The sequence below is a fragment of the Cervus canadensis genome, chromosome 6, assembly GCF_019320065.1.
Source record: "Cervus canadensis isolate Bull #8, Minnesota chromosome 6, ASM1932006v1, whole genome shotgun sequence".
NCBI classification, from domain to species: domain Eukaryota; kingdom Metazoa; phylum Chordata; class Mammalia; order Artiodactyla; family Cervidae; genus Cervus; species Cervus canadensis.
In genome coordinates, this window is record NC_057391.1 from 83,338,647 (window position 1) to 83,350,726 (window position 12,080).

The 12,080-nt window shown below is 37.9% G+C and overlaps 1 protein-coding gene across 1 annotated transcript in view; it reads right to left on the bottom strand.

Annotated features, from left to right (window-relative positions):
- The window catches only part of SPTLC2 (serine palmitoyltransferase long chain base subunit 2), a 96,518-nt gene that overhangs the window by 48,290 nt on the left and 36,148 nt on the right, over window positions 1-12,080 (bottom strand). Inside the window, exons 3-8 of the mRNA XM_043472656.1 lie at window positions 11,367-11,521; window positions 9,469-9,617; window positions 7,213-7,337; window positions 6,111-6,204; window positions 2,861-2,966; window positions 1,937-2,156 (exon numbers count right to left, since the gene is read on the bottom strand). Of these exons, the coding sequence (XP_043328591.1) occupies window positions 1,937-2,156; window positions 2,861-2,966; window positions 6,111-6,204; window positions 7,213-7,337; window positions 9,469-9,617; window positions 11,367-11,521 (849 nt within the window). The remainder of the gene's footprint in view (window positions 1-1,936; window positions 2,157-2,860; window positions 2,967-6,110; window positions 6,205-7,212; window positions 7,338-9,468; window positions 9,618-11,366; window positions 11,522-12,080) is intronic.

Here is a 12,080-nt window from a genome sequence, read left to right on the forward strand (position 1 = left end):
ATGAAAAACTAGTTTTAAAAAAGACCTCAAATTTAGAAAACATATCATTTAATGTTATAAACAGATCTACAATGCTAAATTAAACAAGAAACTGTTTGGATTGCTTTTAGATACGACTTACTTCTAAGTATTACAGAAAATACCATCTGCATCTTACCCCATGCCTGCAAAGCCCATCCTTACATTCCTGAGTAGGAGAAAGACAGTTCTCTAATATCAACTTTAAAGACATTAAACATCCTCCCGATACACAGAGATTTATAAAATGATTTAATGTGGCAGAAATTAAACAGAAATTTACTGGGTTTTTCATAAGAACATTAAAGCTATCTCACTGAATGAAAAAAAAAAAAAAAACACCTTGTCTGCCAGTAAGAAAAATTTCCAATCAATCAATTATATATCCCTATTCTCTGATGCCTTTTAACTTCACTAAGTCTTTAAATAAAATGTGCACCAAAGAAGCCTATGTTTCAGAACCAAACCAGGAAACACAAAATGCAACCAGGAAACAGTGTAGTGTGTTACTTCGAAAATATGAAATATTGTACAAAACCCAATATAAAAAGGTAAATATATTGTATCTTGATGATCTCCCACAGTATTATTTTTCTATCTTTTGGTTTAGCAACAAATCTTACCAAAAAGCAATCAATTCTCCAAAGTAAGCCTGGAGATAGCCTTTTCCTACTAACAAAAATTTAGGGCAAAAATCTATCGAACCTGACCAAAACCACTGAAAATGGCGTTTTTCTAAAAGGAATCAATGATGAAGAGAAAGTCCCTACTTTAAGATTCTCAGGGTCAAATTTTAAAGAGGAATTAAAGTACATTTAGAGTACCATGTACAAATACTTGACATACATTGCTTTTTTCCTAACACTGTGTATAGATTTTTAAAATAACTGTTTTGTTGACATACAATTCACATACTATAGTATTCCCTTTTTCACAGTGTATAATATAGTGGCTTTCAGTATATTCACAGAGCTTTCCAACTTTCATCACTAATTTTAGAACATCTTCATTACCTCAAAAAGAAACCTCATATCCGTTAGTAGTCACTTTCCACTTCCCCTATCTCCTCTGCCCCAGCAACCACTAACCTATTTCTGCCTCTATGATTTGCCTATTCTGGATATATCATCTAAAAGAAATACTGTAACTGGTGAGCCTTTTTGACTGACTTCTTTAACATAATGCTTTCAAGGTTATTTCCATGTTATAGCACGGACATATATTATTTGTTAAGCCCTTGCTACAAATGTCAGCCAGGCACACTTATCTCTGTTTTACTGATAAGGAAACTTAAACATTAAGTACTTTGCCCAAGGTCTCACAAAGTTAGGAAAACACTCAAACCCGAACCTAGGGTTCTGTCTCCATGGCTCAACCATTTCCACCATGCTACACTGATTTTCAAATACCTCAGAGTTCATTATGTAGTTTTTGGATTGGCAAAGACAATGCCTTGCAGTACCCAGAGCCAGCAAAGTAATTCTTTCCCTCCTGTCTCACTCAAGACGCATTTGAGACCAAGGGTAGGGGACGAAGCTGGTCTTCTGTCCCCACTGGCTCCCATGACATCCCTGCTATGTCTGAAATAGTGAGCACAACTCAGACCCAACCGAAGACTGTGCCAACGGGCAGCACCACTGTCTTCTTTCATACAAGAGGGTATCTGTCCTCAGACCAGGATGTAGTTTAGAACGAAGCTCCAATAGGAAAACAACAAACAATGGACAGAACCCGCCTTTGGCTTATCAGAGGCACTCAGGGGGAGCTGAAGTGTGATGCCTGCTGGCACCAGGGGCTTGATCCGCAAACAAATTTAGGACCTCCACATCCAAGTTCGGGACTCTATCTCCTCAAAACTGAAATCTAGGGGCCAGTGCCTTAGTGCACCTTAACTGCTCAACTGTCAGGGCCTGTTTACCTTCTTGCCTCCGATGTATCCTCCAGAAGCACCAAAGCTTTTTGTGAATGTTCCCATCATGATGTCCACATCCTCAGGATCCAGGCCAAAGTAGTCCACCACGCCTCGTCCTGTAGGGCCCAGAGCCCCGATGCTGTGAGCTTCATCTAGATACAAGTATGCCTTGTATTTCTTCTTCAGGGCAATCACTTCAGGAAGGCGAACAATAGACCCCTCCATGCTAGCAAAACAGGGCAAAATACACACACACACTGAGACTTTTCAACTCTCAAAACCAGGAGGTGGCCACTTCATTATTATTATTTTAAGTTCACTGCTTTTTTAAATGATCTGACAATGCTGCTTGTGGTTTTAAACTGGCAATGACAGACAATGCCATGGCTAGGCAGATATCCAGAGGAAAGGAGATTGGATCTTTTAAAACAAACACCAGAATACAAGTGACCTTAATTCACCATGGAGGGACAGAGGTCACAGTAGATTCTTCTAAAGTTTGCAATTACAGGCAACATTTGACTTTGCATATATTGCATGTGTAATTAAAGTTACATGAAAGAATAAAAAACATTAGGAGGTGGGAGAATAAATGCAAGGGCTGCAAATAGGTAAACAATATAAAATATTTCTTAAAATTAAACAGCATGTTATTTGTTCTGACACATTAGAAAACATATTCTAATTATTTTCCTTATGTGTAAACTCCCTATACAAACAGTGGAAAATTAATGGACCCAAATAGAAAGGAAACTTGGAGATGATATATATAGCATGATGAAAAGAGTAAAGACGACCCAGGTATTTTAACAAGTCAGAAACTCTGTCTCCTTAGTTTTCAGAGGGGTCTAGATTAGTGTCCCCTTCAACTTAAAACTTCTATGACTTAATGCGGCAAATCAGACATCAGAATAAATATAGCAGGATTACCTATATATTCCCTCCACAAGGATTAGAATTTTCTTCCAGGGCCTTCGTGTCCGAGGCTGACCATAAACAATGGCATCTTTCAACAGCTTCTCTAGGCTTTGCATATCTGTAGTACACAAAAAAGAATTTCAGCACACAGTATCTTCCTCTTGTCTAACTTTATTCCTAAAATGCAAATAATACATTTCTTATTCAGGAAGCATGTCTCAGATAGCAAAAGACATTAACATAATTAGAATCGGACTGAACAAAAACAGGGCAAAATGGGCAGGCTACTGATAGCTTGAATTAAAATCTCATTTAAAATGTAACAAATGTTCAAAAACACCAGAAACTCAATTAAATGAGTGTGGTAAAGTTGACTCAATTGGTTAGCATGCTTATGAAATGACCAATTTTTTTCATGAAATACCTTGCCATTCAGTTAGCTTTTTTTGTATATAAACAATCAAATGTATCTTTAATCCCAGGGAGCCATTCAGAAGTAAATGCATAAAGAAAGCTGAGTAAGAAAATGAGAATAAACTACTGTAAACACATACACCTTCTAAATAGCAAATATGGGAGAAAAACTTCAAAGTGCATATCCCACTTCCTTTCACCTAGGATATATTCAATAAAAGCTTGTTAAATAGTTTTATCTTAGTAGTGGTTAAAAATAACACCAGTCTGGACAGGCCTGAATCTATATGTTAAACAAGCCTGGCAATCAGTAGAGACTGTTCCACGTTTGATTTGACCAGCTGTCTGTCTACAACCAAGTTCTTAGGGCTCTGCTGTTACGGCAATTAACAGGCCTAGGAAACACTTGGGGCATACTGCCATTAAGGAGAGGCATAACTTTCCTGTTAAAGATAAACGCTTGGAAGACCACTGTTACTACCACTACAGACTTCACACTTAAAATATATGCCCTGAAACAAGGCCCTTAAGAGTCCTCCGCCCAAAAATGTATGCAACATCAAGTTTAGGGTATAATTATCAGGGGTGGGAGACACCCCCAACATAAATCTGATTCTTTACTGTTCACCACTGAAGGAAGGGATTACAAAGTTACACAAATTTGCTCTTTTTACAAAATAACCAGTAGAAAAGAGAGGTAAGGTAATAAAAATACTATAAACACAAATAAAATGGCCAAAAGTTGACTATTTACACCTTCAGTTATTCATAACAAAGCAATCTTATCTGCTATCTAACCCAGAAAAAGGAGATCCTCCCACAAAGTAAAAAATCTGATCTGAAGCTGCGAGTCTTGCTACAGAGGGCAATGTGTGGTAATTAGCAGAAGACAAGTAAAAATGGACTCATTGTTTCAGCTTCCTCTGTTTATACAGAGAAAGGAAGAGAAAAATAAAACGCTGATTCAAAATTTTACATGAAAGAAAATATCTACGGAATTCTTGACCGTATTATCTATTTGGGAAACAAAATTCAATACTTCTCTCATAGTATAAAAAATCTCATGTAAATGAGAGATTTAGACAAAAAATATACCACAAAATGACCAGAAGAAAAGGTAAGAGAATAATCTGAGAAAGAGAAAGGCCATCACACAGAATCCAAACGAAAGTCGTAAGACAGTGAGTGTGACATCAGCATTTAAAAATAAAAATACTGCAACTCAAAGGGCTCTTATAACCAGTAAAAAGAAGAACAGTTTGAAAATCGCCAACTTACAAAGAAACACAAAGACAGTAACTGTATAAAGAGTTGCTCAGCACCTAATAATCAAATAAAAATTAATGTTGCTGGATTTATTAGATTAGGAAAGATTTCAAATGATGCATGTAGGCCTGTGAGCAGAAACAGTCACTGTTTTTGATTTCAGGTGTTGCTGAGGAAAAATCTGTACAGTGCTCGGAGGCAATCTGGAAAAGTGCAGCAAATTTATATCATTTTAACCACGCATTCTAAAGACTGCTGGGAATTTACCCTAAGGCACTAATCAGACTGCTGCTGCTGCTGCTAAGTCGCTTCAGTCGTGTCCGACTCTGTGCGACCCCATAGACAGCAGCCCACCAGGCTCCCCCGTTCATGGGATTCTCCAGGAAAGAACAATGGAGTGGGTTGCCATTTCCTTCTCCAACACATGAAAGTGAAAAGTGAAAGTGAAGTCGCTCAGTTGTGTCCGACTCTTCGCAACCCCATGGACTGCAGCCTACCAGGCTCCTCCGTCCATGGGATTTTCCAGGTGAAGAGTACTGGAGTGGGTTGCCATTGCCCTCTCCGACTAATCAGCCTAGTGAGGAAAATATGAATGTAGGTGGTACCTCTTCTAGCAGAAAAACTCAGCAACAACCTGGATGTTCAAACGGAAGGCGGGACTGAACCAGAGCACTGCCTGCCACCTTGCTCTTATAGAAGGAGGGCAGGCACACGCACTGCCATAGTTCCCAACGTGTTTTAAGAAAACAACAAGTCAAACAACAGTGCTTCATAAATCCCATTTACATAAAAAAAAATACTGTATACATCATTCTCATTGTAAAGCATTTCAGACAAAACAAAAATGAAAGGAAGGTTATTACCATCCGTAAACCTTCCATCCAGAGGCACACATCTAATATTTGAGTGTACCTTCTTTCAGACTTTTGTCTGACGTTTGTCTAAAAGACTTCTGTCTTTTAGACCTTTGTGTACACATTTTGGTAAAAGATGATATTAAACAGTTTGGTCATATCTCTTCGCTACACGAGAGCATTTTAAACTGGAAAGTTATGCATTTTTATTACAATTATTTTAATAATGCACTAAGATATTTCCATTTAGGGAGAAAGTCTTGGCTTAGTGCCACTTTTCTCTGCTTTTATGGCACTTGTTCATATCTGCATTTCAGTATTCGTCTGTTGTATTCTAACTACTGGTTTGTCTACAGTTTCTTTAGCAACCAGTCAGAGATCCTTGAGATCAGGAAGCCTGCTTTATTCACTTCAATACCCACAATGTTATGGCAAGACAGGCATCTGGTATAAATGCATACTGATCAAGTGCAAGGAAGATGAAAAAGTTCAAAGTCAGAAAAAGAACAATGTTTTACTTTGTACCGAAAGGCTTCCTTCAGCCTGTATTTTTATTCCAATGAGAAAGACAGTAACTTTTAAAACACAGGACCAGAACTTACATTTTAGGTATTGGTACTTCAGTTTCATTTACAGTTTCTACTGTTAATATAACTAATTGTTACCATTGCCACTAATCCAAAGAATCCTAAACCCTAAAGCCAGAGTAGATTTCACAACAAACTCACTGTTGTGTTTGAAGACTCGAATGGTTGCTCCTGAGAGTCTGGCTCCCAGAACCAATGAAGCATGGTTCAGTTCATCACTCAGAATCAGGCAACCCTGCAAAACGACAAGGAGAAGAAGATAAGAATCTGAGGGGAAAGGTTTAGTTAGATGAACTACAAAACGCCAAAACCATTAATAATTATATCTCATTAAGGAAAGCATGCACAATGGCAAAGGTATCAGTTTGCTCTGAAGTCTTTGTTTATAATACTGATATTATAAAATATTTATTAGTTTATTATATACTATAATATTATATAAATCATATTATTGTTTATATGCTATAACTTTTTCCATCCCTTTACTTTTAGCCTGTGTCTATAATTTTTAAAAAATTTTTAATCTAACCTAACAATCTGTCTTCTAATTAGAAATACAAACCAATTATGTTTAATGTGATATCAATGTAGTTGTGTTTAAATCTCCTCTCTTGCAAATATATATATATAAGTATATGTGAGTGCCAAGTTGCTTCGGTCACGTCTGACTCTTTGTGACCCTATAGACCATAGCCTGCCAGGCTCCTCTGTCCACGGAGATTCCCCAGGCAAGAATACAGGAGTGGGTTGCCATGCCCTCCAACAGGGAATCTTCCTGACCCAGGGATCAAACCTGAGTCTCTTACGTATCCTGCACTGGCAGGCAGGTTCTTTACCACTAGTGCCACTTGGGAAGCTCTATTCACACATACACACCCCTTGCCCATATATCTCTGAACAATGTGCATTACAGTAACAAGTATTAGGGACCTATATATTTTCATATTTTTCTACTAGAAGAAACAACCTGATTAATAATTTCCAAACTAAACATCCTTTCTTCTGTAATTTTAGTCTTTTGTAAGATTTTATTTACAAGAATTCCTTTAAAACGAAATGAAGAAAGAAAGAGTCATCTAAAGGCAATAGAGAAAAGATCATGGGTTCCAGTAAAAAAGCTTCAACTGATGTAAGTTTCCATGGGATACACTTATACAAAATTTTTTGGGCTTGTCTGAATGTTTTACAAAACCAAAGAAGATATACATGAGGGAGCTTTCATACGTGACAGACTAAATCTTACTTTGCTAACAAGAGCAGGAATGTTCATTGAATTTGTTGCAAATCCCATGCCATATGCCATAGCAGCTTCTACTCCCAAGAAACTTGCCACAAGCTTCTCCAGTTCTTCATGCTTGTCCAGGTTTCCTGTGTGAAGAAGTTAATGAAGTCAGTGTCACCAAAGTTCAAATTTAAGAGTTACTTATTACTTTAGAGAAAGGAACCACAGCCTATGTTATAACCTTTTCAGACTAAAGTCTAATGAAGGAGTCAGTATCATGAAGAGTCAAGGCTCATAAAGATACAATAGTTGGATAAAATCAGATGCAGCACCTGTGGTGACATTTCTGTAAAGAGGGTTGCCAACAATGTCTCCCATTCCTGTTCACACATGCTGTTTCCAAGTCTATGCCTTAAGAGCACTGGCAGCACCTGCTTCTATACATTTGAAGTCAGCTGCCATGTAAAATAGTCTAGAAAGCCTTTGTAAAGAGAGATCATGTGGACAGGGAGGGGGCTCTTAGAGACTAATGAAGGAAGGGGCAGGGCTCACCATCAGCTGAGGTGCCAGACACGCAAGTGACGCTATCGTGGATATGCTATCTTCAGTCATAATACCCCACCTGACCCCACATGGAGCTGCAATAAATGTCAAGTCCTTTCCAAATGACAGAATCACAAGCAAATAAATATACGTTTCCGTTTTGAGCCACTAAGTTTTGGAATGGTTTGTTACGTAGCAAAAGATGAGTTAAAAAACACCTTCCCAGGAGAAGGCAATGGCACCCCACTCCAGTACTCTCGCCTGGAAAACCCCATGGACGGAGGAGCCTGGTGGGCTGTCGTCTGTGGGGTCGCACAGCGTTGGACACGACTGAAGCGACTTAGCAGCAGCAGCAGCAGTGTCTTCTGATACTAACACGTGGAGGGCCATTGTCTTTGCACTGGCTAGTCCCAAGTTGGTTCCTTGGTTTTTGTTGTGTAGTGTTGCTAATAGATGTCACTTGGTACTCCTGCCCTTGTTCCCTTTCTAACAGCCCTCCACTCTTCCTCTTCTATTTGTCTGTTTATTTTGTGCTTTAGATTGAGAAACAAGATACTAAGTGTGTTAGCATTAGTAGTCTAAACTACAAGAAAATGGACTAAATAAAGGCTTGAGGGGCTAACTGAAAAAAAAAACAAAAAAACACCTTCCCTAACTTTGTATTATGATTTTAAATCAGTGCTCAAATCCATAAGGACCGAAAAACGTTCATCAATGATACTGGCTACATGCAGAAGAGAAAAGATGCTGAGAAAGAAGACCGCTCAGTTAGGATGCTGTGTGTTCTTTAAAGCTCAAGCAAGTGATTTCTCCTCTCTGGGCCTCTGTTTCTTATCTGTCTAATTACCAATAATATCTGCTCTATCTACCTCATGACATTGTTATAAAGATCAAAAGAGATAAGATGTTCGAGCAATCTATACAGGGCCATAAAGACACAAGGTGTGGTTACTCTGTGTCATCACCGCATAAGGCTCCTTTAAGCGCATCACTGGGGACCCCAGGGAAGAACGACCCAGCAGCACTTGCCATTCTCTAGACCCACTAGAAACCATAATGAACGACTGCTTTAACCTACCAAGTCTTGGGGTGATTCACAGGAATAAATATGCAGAAAGGTGTCTTTTAACTTTCCTGGTTATCAGTTCTCTTGAACAAGATGGAAAAATTAAGACTCTTCCTTTGAGCTTAAATAAATGGAATCTCTTTGTAGACACCTGTTTGCTTTTATGTTTTACAGACTTGTAATAATAATAAAAGAGTTAACATTTATTGATGGGTTTACCACGGTATAAGCACTTTACATGAATTAGCCTATTTAATTCTTGAAACAGCCCTACAAGGTAGGAATTATTAGCCTCAATTTACCAGTATGGAAGCAGATTAACCCTCATCTGCCCATGGGCTCAGTATACCAGTAAAAAGTTTCTCAACCACTATCATTTAAGCAATACAGTCAACATTGAAGCTATAAATGAAACAAATACCTAATGGAACATTTCTAGAGATAGTCTGTATGTAAAACGTTAATGGAAAAGATAAAAATATCTCAAAACACACTGAAGCATTAAAATCATCCATCACTTCAGAAAAATAAAGCATTCTTTACTTGATCTAAACTCCATTGCAAAGTATGTATTTGGACATTCACATTCTAGCTCTGTATCAGTATTAGTCCCTCCTGAGACAAAAAGTTAAGAACATTAGCTGACCAAACTAATAGCCTATGCTTACCAATTTCCTGCCGAGTGCTGCACACTCCAACTCCATACTCCTCTAGGACTTTGGCAGCTGCCTCCTGACATGGTCCAGTGTTCCTCGCAAATCCGAGATAGTTGTAGGAACCCATGTTTATAACATCTTTAATTACATTCCCTGTGTACCTGTATTTCAACAGCATAAAAGTTCATGAAACTCAGTAACAAGTCAAATACTTACATGTGATAATAAACTTATTGATAATACAAAAGGAAGCACCATCTGTAGGAATTAAGAGAGAATATGGTCTCCATGAAAAGCAGCTCAGACTCACTACCAATTAGGAAGGTGGACATTAAAACAAAATACCAATTTTCACTTATCAATAGGGATGTTTAAAAACTAACCATATCATGGGAATTCCCTGGTGGTCCAAGTGATTAGGACTTGACGTGTTCACTGTTGTAGCGTGGGTTCAATTCCTGGCCAGGGAACTCTAAGATCCCACAAGCCATGCAGCATGACCCCCCCAAATTTTTAATTAAAAAAAAAAAAGAAAAAACTAACCATATTCAGTGTTGGCCAGGACACTTTTGTAAGCTCTAGATAAGAATATCTTTTCCTTTTGGAGGGCAGTTTGGCAGTACTTACCTATCAAAAGATACATTGGATTGGCCAAAAAGTTCGTTTTTGAATGAACTTTTTGGCCAACTCAATACATGTTTTTGACTGAGCAATTCCTACACACATATAAAAGGATATATGCGTAAGGATCCTTCAAGTCACTACACAATTCATCTACCATGTCCCTTTCTCAGGCACATGGACCAGTGACATTCCACATGGTGGAAGCGCAGTCAGCGCTGGACCCCAGAATAAAGATATCACAGTTCAGAGGCTTTACTGGTCTAAGACGGTCATGAGGTATAGACAAAGAATAAACTGCTGCTGTCTTAACTCAGAGACTGGGGTTTTTAAGATAGGATGAGGCAGCCCAGTGTGTTCTACATTACATGTATCTATACTGCAGAATACTAAGTAACCACTGCAAATAATGAGCTTGGTGTGAATAGGCACAAGAAAGATGTTACTGATATATTAGCAAGCAAAAAACCAAGGTGTAGAATAATTTCTATAGTAAGATCCCATTTGTGTAAATCAAAACACTGTGTGCAACCCCAGTAATACACTACATACATACACCACAGAAAATATCTGGAGGAATAATATACAATCAACTGATAATAATGGTCACCTCTAGGAAGTGAGCATTTGTGGGGAAGTGGATTTGCAAAAGGACAGTGGTTAGTTCTCATAGGGGACCTTCACTTTATTTGTATTATTAAAAAAAATAATAATAATGACCATACAACCACATAGTGCTTGTACAACATTAACAAAATTTTATGAATATATAACATTTTCTAATCTGTGTTCTGTGACAACCTAGAGGGCTGGCATGGGTGCGAGATGGAGGGAGGTTCAAGAGGGAGCGGACATACGTATACCTATGGCTGATTCATGCTGATGTATGGCAGAAACTAATTATCCTCCAATTAAAAAAATTAGTTTTCTAAACAGTTCAAAACATTTAAGTAAAAACACTTCTTGAATCATCTGAGAAATAAAAATATTCATAAATAAATTCAGACACTTGATTCTAGTAAATGGCCTAACAAAAAGGATGATTTTTCTTTGTGTGTGTTTTTTAAGGAAGTAAAATTTTTTTTCAGCTATAATCCAACAGTGGCAGATGTAATAGAGAGATGCATTTTAAAAAATCTCCAAAGCAATGAACAACATGCAAGAAAGTTAATCACGCTATATTGTACTCTCAATACTTCTACTCCTACTTTGACAGAATACTCTAACTGCAATAGAAAATCTTCTGAGGTGAAGAAATCCTCTGAAATAACTTCCCAATCAAGACTCACTTGAAGGACCAGTTGTAGTCATGAGACTGTCTCTCCATAATGTCCACCCTGGCTCCAGGCACACTGCAGATGGGCCGGTTCCAGTTGTCTCTGATCCTCATGTACAGATTCCTCGTGTAGAAGTTCTCGAAATCCTGGTACAATGACACGAAATCCTGCCAACGAATGGTGAGATGCTATATGTTTAACTGAGTTTCTCTGCACAATTTCTCTTTTCATATTACAAGAGCACTTTAGAAGGAGAGGTCAGTTATTCAGAATTAACTGATGTGGAAAACATTTGGGAAGGCATCCATTCTTTCTGTTGTTTTGAAACAACTCAACCAGACAAAAATCACTTAGCTTTGACCAGTGAGCTCTAAGAAAATGGTTGCAGGTAACTACCTGACTGCACAAAAGTAGGGTCAAAGAATTTAACTTCATAAAGCAGGCCTCATAAAAATAAAACTTAGTTGTACAGTTCTGTCAATAAATGGTTTTCCTTCCTAATAACTTTAGAACACTGCTCTCTGCTCCATCTCTGCCCCCATAATGTATTAGGGGAAATGCCATAAAACCTTGTAATTCCAGTTTCAACCAAGAAAAATAATTCTAAAATTAAGATTCCATTCTCTGCATATTTTCAAGGATCAAAAGGAAATTAATCCAAAGAAGAATTATAAATAAGAAAAACTAAAAGGTAGGTAATAGACACCCATCTTAGGTTTCTTTCCT